Source organism: Lagenorhynchus albirostris, chromosome 14 (assembly GCF_949774975.1).
Source record: "Lagenorhynchus albirostris chromosome 14, mLagAlb1.1, whole genome shotgun sequence".
Taxonomy (NCBI): domain Eukaryota; kingdom Metazoa; phylum Chordata; class Mammalia; order Artiodactyla; family Delphinidae; genus Lagenorhynchus; species Lagenorhynchus albirostris.
The window spans coordinates 47,185,078-47,202,832 of record NC_083108.1 but is presented as its reverse complement, the minus strand read 5'-3'; the positions used below and the strand labels follow the sequence as shown (position 1 = coordinate 47,202,832).

General features: G+C 37.6%; 1 protein-coding gene across 5 annotated transcripts in view; it reads right to left on the bottom strand.

Moving 5' to 3' along the window:
• The window catches only part of ZNF521 (zinc finger protein 521), a 281,338-nt gene that overhangs the window by 235,371 nt on the left and 28,212 nt on the right, over window positions 1–17,755 (bottom strand). For all 5 annotated transcript variants that reach the window (XR_009534744.1, XM_060121176.1, XM_060121174.1 and 2 more), the window contains exon 3: window positions 17,038–17,217. Coding sequence is in view for 4 of the 5 variants with exons in the window: in XM_060121176.1 (XP_059977159.1) it covers window positions 17,038–17,217 (180 nt within the window). In the remaining variant the exon portion in view is untranslated. The remainder of the gene's footprint in view (window positions 1–17,037; window positions 17,218–17,755) is intronic.

Here is a 17,755-nt window from a genome sequence, read left to right as displayed (position 1 = left end):
CAGCAGAAGATGGGAACATAGTAAAGACTCACTAGCACTAACGTGTCCACGTTAAGTATACATCGCTTTAATGTCTGGCGCACTATAAAAATAGCCGACTGTCTTTGTGATCATTTGTTGCACAAATTCATTTTGCTAGACTCTTTCCCCCTAGAAAACAAAAGTACGCATCTCCCACATTTAAATGAACTCACTTAGACTAGATGATTCCAAACCATTTATCACCCAAGTCTCTATTACTGCCAGACCGATTTCATAATGCTTATGCATGGCCACTAAAAGTGAAGTATGAATATTTTGAATTGCACTAAACTAAAATTCATATTTTATAAGTTTTGAGCTAATTCACAAAACCAGGAAAAAAATTTTTAAAACATTCTAAAAAATGTACAGAAAATTCTGTGCCACTAACTAAATAAGTTATGAGTATAACATTTTTCACTGATATCCATTGTACAACTAGCTTCTTACAATTAGACACATCAGAGTGCAGGCCGAAGACATGCCAGGGCCTTAATTTTTAGTATTTTGTATAGAATGAAGTTAGAATCAATGTTATATAGAAACAGGGCCTCCCTTCTTTGTCTTCAAAATATGACGTTCTCTCTTCTATACGAATCTAAACATTAAGGTCTTACTAGAATGGTGATGAGCACACTTAATTAAACTAATCCTCACTTACCCCCCTTGCCCCATGACCCCTAGCATCAATCACCCATGAGCCTCTTTTGAATTTTAAAAGGGGGAGCATTTAAGACAATGCCAGCTATTAACTCATACTAACTCTTCCAAAACCTCTCAGGATTCTGGAAGACATTCAAATCTGGAATCTGACTTATGTGACATATCCTTAAAGGAATCCTTACCACCTTTAATAATACTGATACTAACAAGTATGTGTAGAGTGAGCATTCACTGTGTGCCAAGCACACCTATTATCTCATTTAGTCGCCACAACCCTACGAGGCTGGCAAAATTATTACCTTTTTGCGACTGTCCCTACTTTACAGATAGGGTATTTTAGATTAAACATTTAAGTCATCTGCCTAAGGCCGCACAGCTAGTTTGGGGAGAACTGGGATGGGCATTCGGGTCGGCCAGCTGCCGGAGTCCAGCCCTCCATCCGTTATATACTGACATCTCTCCTAGTTCCGTTAACCACACAACTCTTTTTACCCATTTTTTTTTTTCTTTTTTTTTGGCCACGCTGCGCCGCTTGTGGGATCTTAGGTTCCCCGTCCAGGGATCAATCCTGGGCCCTTGGCAGTGAAAGCGCCAATTCCTAAACACTGGACCACCAGGGAACTCCCTCTTTTTACCCATTTTAACATTTCGAAGTTTTGTTAAGTCATCTTTCCTTTGCAAGATTGGTAAGAATTAATTACTACTGAATGATTACATTGATTTTTTAAAGCTAATGGAATTTTTAATGAAAATAATACTAAGGGAGATGATGGGAAACTACAATTCTGAAAATCAGCCATAAAAGGAGCCCATTAAGATTCACAAGACGGTCACAGATTCCAAAAAAAAAAAAAAATTATAGTAAAATTAAATCTGCTTGGAAATTTCTTTTTTGGGGGGTGGGGCGGGTGAGGTTGGTGCTGGTGGGCACAACCAATAATTCCTAAGGAATAAGATTTCCTATAGAGATGTACCTTCGTATGTAGTTTTAAAAAGGAAAACCCACTGTCCTAATCCTGTGAGAATACAGCAGCCTTCTCAGCAACCATTTGCTGGATTTCACTAAACCTCAGATGTCAAAATTCCTCATCCTGAGAGAAAAAAATACTACCCAGCCTTAAAGTAAGACATTGTGCTTTTTCAGGGGGTCATTTCCACCTGCTGTAACAACCTCAGCTACAAGGGGCCTTATATCCAGCAGCCAAAGCGTAAGAAGTAACCAACCTGAGGAAGGGGATTCTTCACTATTAAAACCAGGGGGGGAAATGCTGGATCAGAAACAAAAATGGGGGGCAAGTTGTGGGAGAAACTTAGATAATTGACAAAGGGAAAACTAAACCATGACTCAAGGAAATAGGAAGTATGCTAAGTGGCCTAATGTCTACCTATGGGTTCTGGCCTAGGTAAACAACTGCTGTTCTAAACAATTCTAGCCAAGAGAGTATCTCAAATTTAACCTGAGCAAAAGTGAACTCACCATCCTACCTTCCAATCCTGCTTCTTTTTCATTCCTGGTATCAGGGGATGGCCACTCAATGCACCTGAGGAGTTCGGAGACTGGGGGCTTGTTCTAATCTTTTCCTTGCTCTTATGCCCCCAAAATTTATCAATAGCTACATCTGGATGATTTTACCTCCTAAACAGTTATTGCATTTGGTCCTCCTCTCCACTCCTACGACCACGGCACTGGTTTTGGCCCCATCTTCTCTTACTCGTGCAATTGCAAGAGCTGCCTGTCTGGAATCCCAGCCCCCCCCCCAATTTCCCCATTAAATCTACACACACCATTCAATCTGAGCATATATTCCCCTGTGTGAAACCTTCAACAGCTACTCACTGCCTAAAACAGTAATTATCAAACATTCTTAAGCTTCTAAACTCAATACTAAAGTGAAATCTTTCTTGAATTTCCATTATATGAAACAATTCCAGCCTGGGCTGTTCTGATTGCAGGGAATGGAGGATCCCTGCTATCTCAACTCCCTACCTCCATGCCTCCCTGGCTGATATATATCTGTGAGGTTCCTCAGAGCAGTTTGAAAAGCACAGGCCAGAGAATCAAATTTAACTTCTTAGCATGGTCCCCCAATGGCCAGATCGTACCTTTCCTTCCCAGTTCATTGCACTAACCAGCCTTCAAGGTGGCCCCCACTGAACCCCATCTCCTGGTATTCAGGCATTTGTGTAATTCTCTCTCATATCACACCAAGGGTTGGTCTGTGTGATCACTAATAGAATATGGGGCTTCCCTGGTGGCGCAGTGGTTGAGAGTCCGCCTGCCGATGCAGGGGACATGGGTTTGTGCCCCAGTCCAGGAAGATCCCATATGCCGCGGAGCGGCTGGGCCCGTGAGCCACGGCCGCTGAGCCTGTGCGTCCGGAGCCTGTGCTCCGCAGCGGGAGAGGCCACAGCAGTGAGAGGCCCGTGTACCACACACACACACAAAAAAATAATAATAATAATAGAATATAGCAGAAGAAATAGTATGCCACTTCCAAGATTAGGCCATAAGAGACATTGCAGCTTCTCTCCTTCTCTCCCTCACCCTTTTCCAAAACCTTTCCCCTTCCCTCTCCTCCCTCTCACTTTACTTGTTCTGGGGAAAGCCTACTGACATGCCATGAGCAACTCTATAGAGAGGCTCATGTGGTGAAGATCTGAGATGTCCAGTCGGCAGCCATGTGATTGAGCTTAGAAGTGAATCCTCTAGTCCCATTCAAAACTTCAGCTAACTGCAGCCCTGGCCAACACCTCAACTGCAACCTCATAAGAGACCCTGAACTAGAATCTCCCAGGTAAGCTGCTCCCAAATTCCTGAACTACAGAAACTTTAAGATGATACGTGATTGCTGCTTTAAGTCAAAATTGCTGGAGTCATTTATTATGCAGCAATAGGGGACTAATACATTCACATTCTCTCACTGTTTCCCTATCTTGCACTTTCCTCTAGCTTGATGTTGCCCCAGCAGATACTTTTCTGTTTCATATCCCATTCCTATTTTTCCTCCTCTTTTGTCTGCCTGAAATGCCTCTCCCCACCTATCTTCACTAGCGAACTCTCTTACCACTCAAGGCATCACATGCTCCAGGAAGCCAACCCTGAGTCCGAGTTAGGCTCAGAGACCCACCCTAAACCATTTTTCTCCCAGAAGATCCTGGGCCCAGTACTTATTTGACAAAGACTAGAAACTTGATAAATGTTTCTTGAATTGAACTGCTGATAAATGCACAGTAGTATTTAGGAAAACAAACTACAGAGAGGTGCTATTCATTTCACTATCTCTGCATGGTCTTCTTAGTGTAGAAAGTAATGGAGCCATACACTTTTCATTATATTGAGCCCAACTGCAGTATCTAATCAATGTAATAACATCTGTATTAATAAACATGTGATAAGAAGAAAGATATCACTATTTCATCATGAACAACCAAATTTATCTCCCCCTATGAGTGACCACTAGCACAAGTTCAGGCAAAGTGTGGTCCTTTGCTTTTTTGCAAGGCACTGGGACAAATAAACTGCAAAGGGCAGGCCATCTACTTGAGGAAGGAAGTAACAGAAGTAATGGAAGGAGAGAGAAAAAAACTGAGGTGAGGAAGAGGGGCTGTGTTCAGCTGTGCTGCTTGATAACCAGACCATCACTTCAGCCCAAATGACAGAATGATATCAATGGCTCCAAAAGAAGCTTCACTTAGATTTCCACAGGCCGAAGAAGGTGATACTAAGAAGTGATTGAGTCTAGATTATACCCTTTCTAGTAATACAGAGAGGTGTGGCTCCTAAGGAAAGGAAGAAAAGCAAAAATCAAAAAAAACATGATGGGGGAGGGGGAAGTGCTAAATTACAGAAATATAAAATATTCAGGAGAACAAAAGGAGGAGCAAAAGAACAATTCAAATATTAGCTCTCAGATAATATTTTAAATCTTTCCTTTTGAATGCATAATAATATATAATATTTAATATAAAACATTAAACCAGATCACACAGTCACAGACATTGCTTTTTGATAACCAGCATAAAACAGCGGTGAAAAGCAAATACTTTTTTCATAGAAAATAAGACTACATATAAGAAATACAGTCATCCCTAGGTATCCTTGGGGGACTGGTTCCAGAACACCCCGAGCAGATACCAAAATCCATGGATGCTTGAGTCCCTAGTGTTTGCATATAACCTATGCTTATCCTGTCATATACTTTAAATCATCTCTAACTAATTTATAATATGTAATAGCATGTAAATGCTATGTAAATAGTCTAAATACTACGTAAATAGTTGCCGGAGTGCAAGGCAAATCCAAGTTTTGCTTTTTGTAACTTTCTGGAATTTTTTTTCCCAAATATTTTTGATCCGCGGGTCAGCCGAATCCGCGTTTGTGGAGCCCGAGGACACGGAGGGTTGACTGGTAAGTATATGACAGATATGACAGACTTGACAAATTTCTTTTCAGAAGGATTATAAAGGCATTCTCAAGTGTCCGTCAAACTGATAATTATGAAGGGGAAAAGTTTTAGAAACTAAACTATACGAGTTAAGGTGGAAAGCAATCCAAGTAATAAAAATATACACTTTTAAACAATTTGTAAATTAAATTGGAAAAATGCTTCCTTGAGGTGACAACAAAAAAACACATCTTGGTGTTTGAATGTACAACAGTGTCTTTCCCCAAAAAATTTATTTTATTTTTTCCAGCTTTACTGAGATAGAATTGACACGTAACATTGTATAAGTTTAATACAACGTGATGACTTGATACACTTATTAACTGCAAAATGATTAACATAGTAGGGTTAGCTAACACCTCTATCACCTCACATAATTACCATTTCTTTTTTGTGATGAGAGGATTAAAGATCTATTCTCTTAGCTACTGTCAAGTATATAGTACAGTATAATTTTCCCTAACTATTATACAATGCAGTGCATTAGATCCCCTGAACTTATTCATCTTATAAGTGGGTTTACAACTAAAGGATCTGAAATTGGGATCTTCAAGAGATACCTGCCCTCCCATGTTCATTGCAGCGTTATTCACAACAGCCAAGATATGGAGAGATTTCAAATCATTTTAACAATAATAACCTTTCCTATGGAAAGTCTATTTTGCAAGAATGATAGAGATAGGTAAATTGGTAGCACTCTTACTTTCATTTTTTGTGTCTCTAATCAGCTCCTAGTTTACAGAAGATCTGAATATCTGCCTTCTGTCCTAATATCTCCCACATCAGAAACCACGAGCTTTGGTGTCATTAAAATGGGCAGAACTCCAGGAAAGCCACATAAGATAGACCAGCCTTCACCATGTAAATAAACTGACATGAAAATGGACATTTCTCAAGGCTAATTGGAATTTTTTCTTGGAAAACAGTTCAGTGTACTTGCCAACTGTATACATCCTAATGCTAATTATGCATTTAAAAGTTAAAGTTAATGAAGCTCATCACTTGCCTACATTTTTATTTAGTCACCAGGGGGAGCTAATACTGCTCTGTGGGTAGGTAGAGTCCAGGAATTAGATTTTTTTAAAGGGGGAAAAATTAAATTGATGTGGTACGAAATATAACTCAAATAAGGTCCATAGTGCCGATAAGGCAAAGGTATCACACATGCAAAAAGAGAATTAGGTAGAGATCATTTTTTGTTGTTGTTAAACAAAGGAGTTAGAAAAAACTGAAAGCCATCAATTAGTAGAATTTTGCTGTGCTTAACAGAGGACATAAATAAACTCAGTCATTTACGGTTGTCTTTGGGCCTATTAGGGTCTTAGTCACCATCCAGATTTTCTACAACTGTCGATTTGTTGCACTGACTCTATTATTTTCTTGGTTGAAGCACTACTATGATTCTACATTCTAACAGCTAATCATGTGCTCAAAAATGTCCCATATAATTACATTATCATTATCTTGAAACAAATGTTACTTTCTCCTTTTGCTTCCCATATTTCTTTCAGTTCCAAATATATTTTTTCAGCACTTTTAATGTGTGTTCAAAGAGTTCTACCCAATAATCTATTTAAATTCATTCTACATTTCACCCAGGAGACACAATCCCTTTAAACTTTGAGGAGCTCCAGTTGGAACAAAGAGGGGAAAAGGGTTCAGAGTTTGTGGAATAATCACCTCTAATCGATCAATTTCCCCTGAAGGTAAAGCTGAAAGAAAGGAGGAGTGAAGAGTTCCATCCAATTCCTTGAAGTTTAAAGGAACTAAGCCCTGAGGCACAGTGTAGAATGAGTCCTGCCTTCCCCTCCCAAGGCCTATTAGGAGGTCATAGATCTCTGTGACATTGCTGCCATTCCCCAAAGACTAGATTCCCCAGCCAGAGACTTCACACAAAGAGAAAGGATGGGGAAATAGTCCACTTTTCTTATCAACTCACTACCTTATAAAGGAAGCAGATATTGGTCACAAGCATCTTAAGCAGAGTAATGTAGAAAAAAGAAAAGTGCAGTCATACAAAACTGTAAAAATTCAACCTCCTAAGTTTTATCATGTTGAATTTCACATCTGAGAATAGGCTACATGTGGCAGAGCTCTTGTGTGCACACAAATGTATCCAAATACCTAAACATCACCCTGTTTATAAGACAGACTGAATGGCTGCACAGGGCCGAGGAAATAGTTGGTTTCTTTTAATTCATCCTCCCCACAAAAGAGGCCCCACTGTTTCCACATCCCAAATACAGCCCTTCATTTATAATCTTTACACTTCTCCACAGGGACAAACTGACAGCTTTAATTACCATCAATGACCATCAAGGACATGGTGGAAATTCTTGAAGATATTCTCCCATGGTTTGTGTTCTTGATATTTTATTTACAATTTTTGGCAAATAAATCCTGAAACCACAGAATTAGATGATAATATGTTCATTATCAATTATACAACTAAGGCCAGACCACTTCTCTAAAACAGTTATGGTTCCACAAGACATCCAAAGGTAACATTTTTAATACACAGACAAATAATGCTAATTTGCTTCTTGAGTTCTATTCATTTCAAAATGCTAATTTCAAAAACCTCAGACTAATCAAGGAGCAGGTAATTTGCAAATAGTTATAGCTAATACAGGATATTCTCCACTTAGCTCTTACTTGTAAAAAACAAAGTGAATTTACCCATGTATTTTCTATTTCTAGGAGAGTTCATCCTTTAGGAACTTTCCATTCATAATCAGTAGCTTTCTTGTGATTCACAAATTATTATAACAGGCTGACAGTAAAAACACCTAATTTTATTTTTTTATTTTTATTTTTTTTCCACAGTTAGACATATTTTAGTGAAACTTCAGAACATGAAATCAAAGAGAATATGTAAAATCCAACTAAATAGAAAAGACAAATTACACACAAAAGAACTATAATTAGAATGACTACAGATAGCTCAACAAAAACAATAGCAATCACGATTATGGTGTAATATCTTCACAACATGGAACAAAAATAACCGTCAACCTCTGCCCAGATAATCTATCAAGAATGAGCGTAAAAACACCTAATTTTAAAACGCACATCAAAAATACAGAGAAGTATTTCTTAAAACTACCCCTTCAATATTCCAGCTATTTAATTTTAATAAATTAATACATGTAATAACTCACCATTCATAGTGGGAAAATGTACCTCATCAGTAAAGGCCTTTTATAAATCCCGATTGCAATGCACCAAATCATTCAAAAGCTTCGAGACAATAATGGACCTGAAAATGATTATTTTATATCCATGTTTTGGCAGAGAATTTCACAAACAAATATATCAAGAAAAAGATAGTAGACTAAACACTAATATCAAAGTTCTGCTGTAGCAAAATCAATGTGGAAACAACAATGCTTTTACAGCAGGTAATAGTTTAACTGACCCTTCCTCCAAAACTAGAAAAAGGAGCTCACTCAGCCAACAGCTCAGAGATTGGAACCAATTATGGACAATTGCTTTCTCTCTGGTAAATGCGTAGAAGAACTTTAGTCATGGTCCTGCCAGACCAAGAAAATGACACACTCAAGCCACACCACCTTCTCTAAAACCGAGAGGAGCAGAGACTTGGTGAGTTGTTTTTCACATGATGAAGTAAATGGTAGTCAACAACAGTGGTCTCTGAAATATAGGGTACATATCCCAGGGTAGAAAAGATAGTCTGAATATTTAGCAACCAATCAGAAGGGACAGCAGCCATAAATAGCCACCCAGCATCCTGAGAGTGAGAAGATAAATAGTCATCCTGGGTGCCCTTGCTTCTCCACTCCCTTCCCACATCTCAAAATAGTGCCCAGTGAAACAGACCTGTGGATCATCTTGTTTAATGTTAAGTAATCTAATTCACACACAATCCTCAAGTTTTGATAAGTGATTTTTAAAGTTTTCTGCAAGGCAACTGCAGGATATTGATAGCTGTGCACAAATAATCAACAAGAAAATGGCAAGTCTAGCCCTTCTACTCCTAGTAAAAGCTCTTTGTCAGCCACAGGATGAAGGACGGAAGAAAGAAACAATTTAATCAGATGTGACCAAAAGTTGGCAAAACAAAACTGAGATTTCAGGAAAGTTATTTGAAATATGGTGGCTATAGCCAACATCGATAGTTATGAACCTCAGCAAGAAGTGTAATAACAGACGTTCTCTCTTTGTGGTTTTCTGAGATAGCTCTCTTAGCTCTCACAGCCATTAAAATAAATTGTCAAAATAAATGAATCTAGACCAGTACTTCAAAACAACATAAATTTATTTTTTAAATCTATTTATTTCATCTTCACCTCATTTTTCAATTTCTGTTTTTTGAGTGTTGTATCATATGTGCATCTATGTAATATATTGATAAGTATGTATTATGAAGATGCAGCCTATATTTTTTTAATCAAAAAAGTTTGGAAACCACTGGTCTGAAAAATAAGAAGCATGTGGAGAAGGGGCTGGGGAATGGAATCAGTGGAGGCCACGAAATTGCATTTTGGGGGCTTAGGGAGATTTGAAGAATGAAGTAGCCTAAAAACACTAAGGAAATATTTTGGGTAGGAAACAAGAAATTGATCAAAACAGAGGGACATAGGAAAATAAAATATACAGTGCCTTAAGCCTAATTAATATAGAAAGAGATAATTAATTTATATATAAATGATTAATAACAAAGCATGAATAATGAATTAATACAGAAATTAATGTAGAAATATGCAAATCAAAGGCATAATGCATTGAACCTAATTAATATAAACTAAAGTGTTAAAATATCACATTTATTTCATGTAATTTATTTCAACTAATGATTTGAAAAGGAAAACAGAAAAAAAAAATTCTGAAAACAGTTTCAATATGCTTCTGTGAAAATGATGCTTCATTCCATAAAACACTCATTTTCCTTATTCCCACTGCCAACAGAACTCGCTGTTAGGGTACTTGACTGTCAAGTGGAACCAACCAGTCTTTAATTTTCCACAACCATATAACACATGTTCAATCACTTTCACTTTTTCTTTAAATTCTTTAGTCAAAAAAAAAAAAAAATCCAGATGTCTAAAAGTGTTCAGTTCACAAAATCTGTGTGAAGCTTCCAGGGAGTCTCATAACTTTTAAATCAAATTAAATGAACATACTATTTTATACTGATGCAGTGTCTAATCATTGGTTCAGTTCCTTTTCTTCAAAAATGTGAACCCGTACAGTATCAGTATTTGTAAAGGAGCCACAAACATGGTTAGGGTTTTATAAATCTGGTCTACAAACATTTTCCCCCAAACTACAACAGCCTTGCTGTCACACACACCTCGACCTACTCATCTTACCAACAGTATAGTGGGCCAGAGGGTTAAGAACTAATACAACGCTGTTTAGTTTTTCTGCATTTACACCCAGGCAATTCACATCAATGACGGGTAAGAACACTTAACAGACAACTCAAGTTTGCAAATTAGCAGGAGAGAAGAGAAAAATGACTCAGAACAACAAGCATACAGTATTACCAAATGCACTTTACACATTTATCCTGTTAAGTGAAGCTTAGTTTTGATGATTTACAATGCTAGTTCTTACTCAGTTTTGTAAGCATAATAAAGTCTCCGTAATCTCAGCCTTCCCCTTAGCACCCTGCTATTAAATCTTTGTTGAGAAGTGTGATGAGACCCCTCTGGCTTCCAGCCCTCCCTACTCCCTGAGGGAAATGGCAAGAAATGATAGGGTTTGTGGATTAGTAAAATGAGAGGTTCTCTGTGCTTTTCCTTCTTTAAATATATATTTTGATAATCTGTCTTCTGCATCAGAGAGTCCCAACAGCATTAGAGTGTTGATTTCCCTCCCTTCTCAGCCTCCAGGAAAAAGACAGCACGGCTGGGGCAAGACAGGTGGTTTGCATCTCCTGCTACAACTGAAGAGCGGGATTTAATTTTTTTTTTTTCCCTTTCCCCTTATTCCTTCAAGCAGGGATGATATATAATTTACTTACACATGTTGGATTGCAGACTAGAGGACAGCTGCCCTGAGAGACAAAGAAGAGGGCCACCCTGTACCTTGTTATCCTTAGGGACTGTTCTGCTGCTTCCTAGGTCAGGATGCTTCTCCACAACAGTGCCCACCTTCCAGAATTCCCCTCAGTGAGGAACTCCATTAACTGTGTGTGTGACCCCCTAGATCTCTGGGCCGATGCTGGACCTGCTGTCTGTGAGTTCAGTCCAGGTCACTGGTACCTACTCATGAACTGACCTGGGGCATACTTGATCCCTGAGCTGACTTTCAAATCTGAGTCTAAAATTGATCATCTTGGGACTTCCCTGGCGGTCCACTGGTTAAGACTTGCCCTTCCAATGCAGGGGGCACGGGTTCAATCCCTGATCAGGGAAGTTAAGATCCCACATGCTGCGTGGCACAGGCAAAATAAAATAAAATAAAATTGATCATCTTGGTCCATATTTGACCTTCGTCTCCTAAGGCCAGGACTAGTCTAGGCTCACTTGGCATGACTAGACCAGGATTTCAAAACTTTCAGTTTGGAGTGAGTCAGTTTTCACCTTGGCAGCTCACCCTTGGGTATGAGAGTCACCAAAGAACAGATCTCAAGTTACCAAGAAAGCACTCAGTTAGGGATGGGAATCTCAGGGCAGGTTTTTACCAGTTCAGGGTGGTTTCAACAAAACGACCCTGACTGACCTCCGTAGGTGTCAGACCACAGAATACCTCCGTTTTGTGTTATTTTGCAAATCAGCAGGTTTTAAGACTTTTCTCTCCTAATTCTACTCTATAGTTAACCCTCCTATACACTACTAGGAGTTCCCTCTTTCTTCATACAAATTGTTCACCAAAAGGTTTTCAGGCTCTGGTCTAGATGGATAGGACGACACATGTAAGTAAAGACTTCGAGATGAACAGAAGGGAAGCCACAAGGAGCAAGGAAGAAAGTTGAGAAAACAGCAAGAGACCATAAGACAGCCAGAGAGAAAAGGAGGAGAGATATAAGGACAACAAGGAAGTTAAGAGTCTTGAAACAAGGACAGGAATCAAGGGAAAATTAGCAAAGATACAAATGGGGCTAGATGAAGTTAAAAGACAAAAAAAAAAAAAAAAATTAAAGAAACAAAAAAGAGTAAAACTAAAAGGGAAAAAGAAAACAACTAGAAATATCCTACTTTGCTAAACTAGCATTTTGTCCACCAGAAAAAAGAAGCAGCACCAAGAAGAGAGTAAACTCAAGCAGCAGGAAACTAAATGTGGAAAAGTCAGACCTCCTAACGCAGAGTAAAAGGTTTTAATCAAGGAAGAAGGTAAAAGCATCATATTACTTTTTTAATTAAAATGCTGCCAGTGTCTTTAATCTCTTCCAGATTAGACTGAAGGGTACCCTTAGCTAACTCAACTCAAGTTTGAACTTTAACACTTTAAACAAATGTGAAGGATTCCTGATTTTGTTTCTCCCCCTTTTGCTTTCTCCCTGATCCTCCACTTCTGCTTTTCCCCTCATCAATCTACCGCCCTCCCCAAGAAATCACCCTGAACATCAATAAACAGGACAAAGACCCATCAGCTGTACCTTTCCTGAAATGTTTCATTAAGTCACAAATAAGACTCTGTTTTCTTTCCTTTGTTTAAAATGTTGTGGGATAAAATGAGGTGAGCACAGACTAGATTCTAAGCTTTTAGAAAGCTTAAGATCAAAATAAACCAAATATTTTATTAGGGATTGAGGTTTTTGAAGAAAAAAGTATTTAACCCATAGATATTATCTTCACCATATCACGTGCTGAAAATCCAGCATTTTCTGCACTGATATTAAAGTTGTATAATATATAAAGAAATATATTATTGTATAATATATAAAGTTATCCAGGAATAATGTTTCTTTTGTTGTTGTTGTTGTTTTGCTTCACAGAGCTGAACATAAGGATATTTCCATGGCAGGAACTCAATAAAACGTAAACACTAAATAGAACTTCAAGGTTTTTTTTAATATTGAATTTTAAAGTTAATCTTTCACATGAGAGATACACCACTCTCACCTAAGGTAAGATTTCTTGCTGGCGTAGTTTATATTGGCCATATCAGTTAGGTTCCCATGTCTTCACCTTAATGTTAGTGTTGACTCCACATAAGTAAAGCTTCCCTTTAAAGCTATTCCACTAAAAATAGAATCATACTAACTGCATTTAATGGGATTTTCCAAAAATTATGCATTCTGAGGAAAAATGAATTAAATGAAGTCAATTAAATGTACATGAATTAGAAAATGCAAATAACTCCACAAAGAATACCTTTACACACCCGACAGAATGCTTAAATTCAAAAGACTGGCAACACAAATGTTATCAAGGATGCACAACTGGAACTCATAGACATTGCTGGTGACAGTGTAAAACGGTGCAACCACTTGTGATAAAGATTCAGAAGTTTTTCATACAGTTAAATATACCCTACCCCATGACTCAGCAATTCTACTCCTACTTAGTAACTCGAGAAATAAAACATATATCCACAAAAAGACCTGTATAGGAAGGTTCATGACGACTTTATTCACAACAACCAAAAACTAAAAATAACCAAAATGTCTACCAATAGGAGAATGGAAAACAAAATTAGGATACATTCATGTGATGGAATACTATTCGGCAATAAAAAAGAACAGATTACTCATATACACAACACGAATGAACCTTGCAGACACTATGCTGAACAAAAGAAGCTAGACACAAAAAGGAGTACATACTGTGTGTACTTATAAGAAGCTCTAGAACAGGCAAAACAAGTCTACAGTTAAAAACTTAAAATCTAGTTACTGCTAGTGGATCATTATTGATTAGAAAGGGGTCAAGAGAAGAAAAATGTCTAGGATGCAGGAAATTATCTTAAGAGGGATACGGGTCACATGGGTATATGTATTTTGTTAAAGTTTATCAAACTGTACACTGAGGAGCTATAAATTTCACTGTATGTAAATGTTACATTATAAACTTTAACATTAATAACTATAAACAGCTATTAAACTCTAGTTAGTTGGTCTGCTTATCACGATGATATGAGTAAGCAATTTTCAAACTACTTAATGTGTATTCTAGACTCGGGAAATGAGTAAATATATTGAGGATGATGGAAGATAGGTGTCTCACTGCTAGAGAGGATAGTAATAAATATGGAAAGAAAAAATATTGGAATGTATCTCAAATGTTGGATTGAATTAGAGGTATCAATAGAAACATGTGGTTCTTATCAGAGAGAGAAAAATACATATATGTGTATATATTTGTATATATGTGCATTTTATACGTTATATTATACATGTATTATATTAAACACACATATACATTTCCTAAATTCTGTCTGCTGATATGGTTTATAATCAACGATATACCTCTATCAATGAGTATACACAGTGCCCATATCTTGATTTCTAAATACCTCTGTCCTCTTAAAGGAACCGGGGTTCCTTGGACAAAAGATTGATTAGGACTATAACATGATGAGCCTGGAGCATCTGTTTGCAGCAGAAACTGAGTCAGTCCTCAAATAATGATGGAGACATTAAACTGACCCAGAATACCATTCAAAGGGACTCCTACTGGCCAAATCTCAGGCAATCTGGGCATCAAAATAATGATAGTAATGAATTATGACCCACTGAATAAAATACAAATCCAAAAGCCCATGGTGATACGAATACAAAAATAAATGAATGAATAAGAAAGGAAACTGTGGCAGAAGGCCAACTAATAAATACAAAAATTATACAGCTAAAATGGAGATTTCATGAGAGAAAATATTTACTTAGTGTCAAAGCATCTTCCCACAAATTACTTATTATTTACAAAGGGAAAAGAGCAACATTTTAACACTGGAGAAATTTGGTGGACACCACCTAAAACAAGTATTCAGTGTTAACCCCATCAACACTGGTATAGTATAGTCAACATCAGGTCCTTCCTGATCTGATGTACTGAGAAGGGCACAGCACCACTTAGGTGGCATTCCTGCCATGGAAGTATGTAACCTGAATTTAATCATGAGGAAACATCAAGCAAACCCAATTACAGATGGGCATTTTATAAAGTGCTGGCAGGTACTCCTCAAAAAATGAGAGACCATTCCAGGTGAAAGGAAACAAAAGAGACATGACAATTAAAAAATTAGAAAGAAGAAGAAAGAAAATGAAACAAACAAGCAAAAAACCTCTAAAGGACATTATTGGGACAACTGTTGAAATCTAAATATTGGTTGTGGATTAGATAACAGTACTCTATGTGTTAAATGTGAACTTTCCTCATTTTGATAAGAGTGCCACAGCCATGTAAGAGACTGTATTTGTTCTTAGGAAATACACCGAATATATTTCGAAGGGTGTGAAGTCTTCAACCTTCTCTCAAATGACTAAGAAAAAAAACTAGTGAAGAGGCAATGACAGATCAAGTAGGGTAAAATGTAAAAAACTGGTGAATCAGATAAGTGGTAGATGGGCGTTCTATATACTGTTTTTGCAATTTGTCTCTAAGTTTGGAAATGTATCAAAAAAAAGTTACCAAAACCCACAAAAATATGTATATAGCAATGCTTATATAAGCGTCACAGATTTTCAAACTTATACTCCAAAAAAAACGATAATGGGTTTTCTGAAAGAGAGGAGAGTCTATGGCCTAATAAACGTACTCACTGCAATCCCTTTTTGAAGAGCCACAGTGCACTTCAATAATGAAGCCTATTTAACTGGATTTAATCCAACAGTTCCATAATAATCTGTTCAGGAAACCTGCTTAAAATGGAACACCTATTAAAATCTTACAAAAATATCAATATTCTGTGGGAAACAGCTGGAGAACCACTTGTCTAATAAATACATTTCCTATACATGGTTAGTTGAAGAAAGATTTGTGCTAGGAAAATAAGATAGAGTAAGAGATCTACAAACACACACACACACACACACAGACACACACACACACACACACTGGAGCAGTGTCAGTATCATCAGTAAGAGAAAAATGACAGGAGTCTAAAAAGAGATATCTATCTAAAATGTCCCACCCAGCCTCATATAGTATGTTCTTGCAGGATATATTTTTAAAGAGGGTAGAAACTTGGCAAACTGAGTTTTACTTTTATCCAACCATTAACTTGAACACATCATGCTTCCTGTCATTTTAAATCTGATTCTTCCCGCGAAATGTATAGCAGAATAGCTTCTGTGCCTTAGCGAGCACCTTCTGTGGGCCAGGCACTGTGCAAGACTCAGAGAATACAATGATGAATAAGACAGAGCTCCTGTCATCCAGGAGCTTCCAGTCTAATGAGGGAGATGGAAAGTTAACACATGCAGTGAACACTGTGGTATTCAAGAATAAGCATTGGGCTTTATAGGAACACAAAAAAGGCATCAAACTCAGCAGAGAGCGACCAATCAGTGAAAGTTCTCTTGAGATGATGTTTAAACTAAAATAAGTTCGTGCACACTAAACTTCTGTGAAAACTTATTCGGAAGGTATTCTTAAACTTTATTTTAGCCACCCGACGTTAGGCTCTGTATCTACGTGGTATCACGGTAGTTAAAAAAAAAAAAAGGAAATGAAAACATATCCATTAGCTATTAAAATCTGGGTACAATTCAAAATCTAAGGATGACTGTGACAATGAGTTTGCCGTAAACCATCATCTTGGAATTCTTTCTAAAGCACTTCTAGACTTACCTAGGTACTCAAGTAGAAGAATGTAACAGCTGGAAGAGGGGGTGAAAAAAAAAAAGGAACAAACGGAAAAAATCAGAAATAGAACAGTATGAGAAGACAAGAAGTGGCAAGTGTTGTTTACCTGTCAGCTGAAAAACAAGAAACAAACGGAAAGATCAGAAATAGAGAAGACGTACGAGAAGATGAGAAGTGGTAGGTGTGTTTACCTGTCAGCTGACATCGATTAATCTTGTGTTCTGTGATGTCGCTCAGTGACTCAAACACCTGGAAGCAGCTGTCACAGCTGTGCACGCCTTCGTCTTCCAGCTCCTCACCATCTTCTGGTCTCTTCTTACAGTCCCCTGCCTCTCCATCTTCAGTCTTGTCTTCAAGTTCACAGTTGGGGTCTGAAAAAAAAAATCAAGACTGTAAGTATGGTGTTTAAAGACAGGTTCTTTTAAAGTAGCGCTTCATCTTGCTACCCAAACCAGACACACCTTTTTCCTTGAAGCTGCACTAGGAGGGCTTTATTGTAGATTTTATTACAGAAGCATCAAAAGTGGGACTTCCCTAAAATTTGTCAGTTCGTGATGACTGGAGTTTTTCCTTTTGTCCTCCAACATGTAAGCCCTTTTCTCAGCTCCTCTTTCAAATAATTTGCCACACTTAACGTTAACTTTGACATTTTTTTACAGCCTTTGTTTGCTTACAAGAGAGAGAGGAATCACTTTTAAAATTAAACAGTCTCCAATGCAAAGGGAAAAACCACTGTGCTTGAGAATGAATTCCTTTTCTGCTAAATATACTCTTTCACAGGAAATTACCAGAATTAGCCAAAAGTCTAGAGTAAGCTAAGCTAATTACCGTAGGCACAAAATTGACCTTTACTTATAGACTGGTCAAAACACACAGTTACCCCATTGTTTGTTAGACAGCAATAGCAAA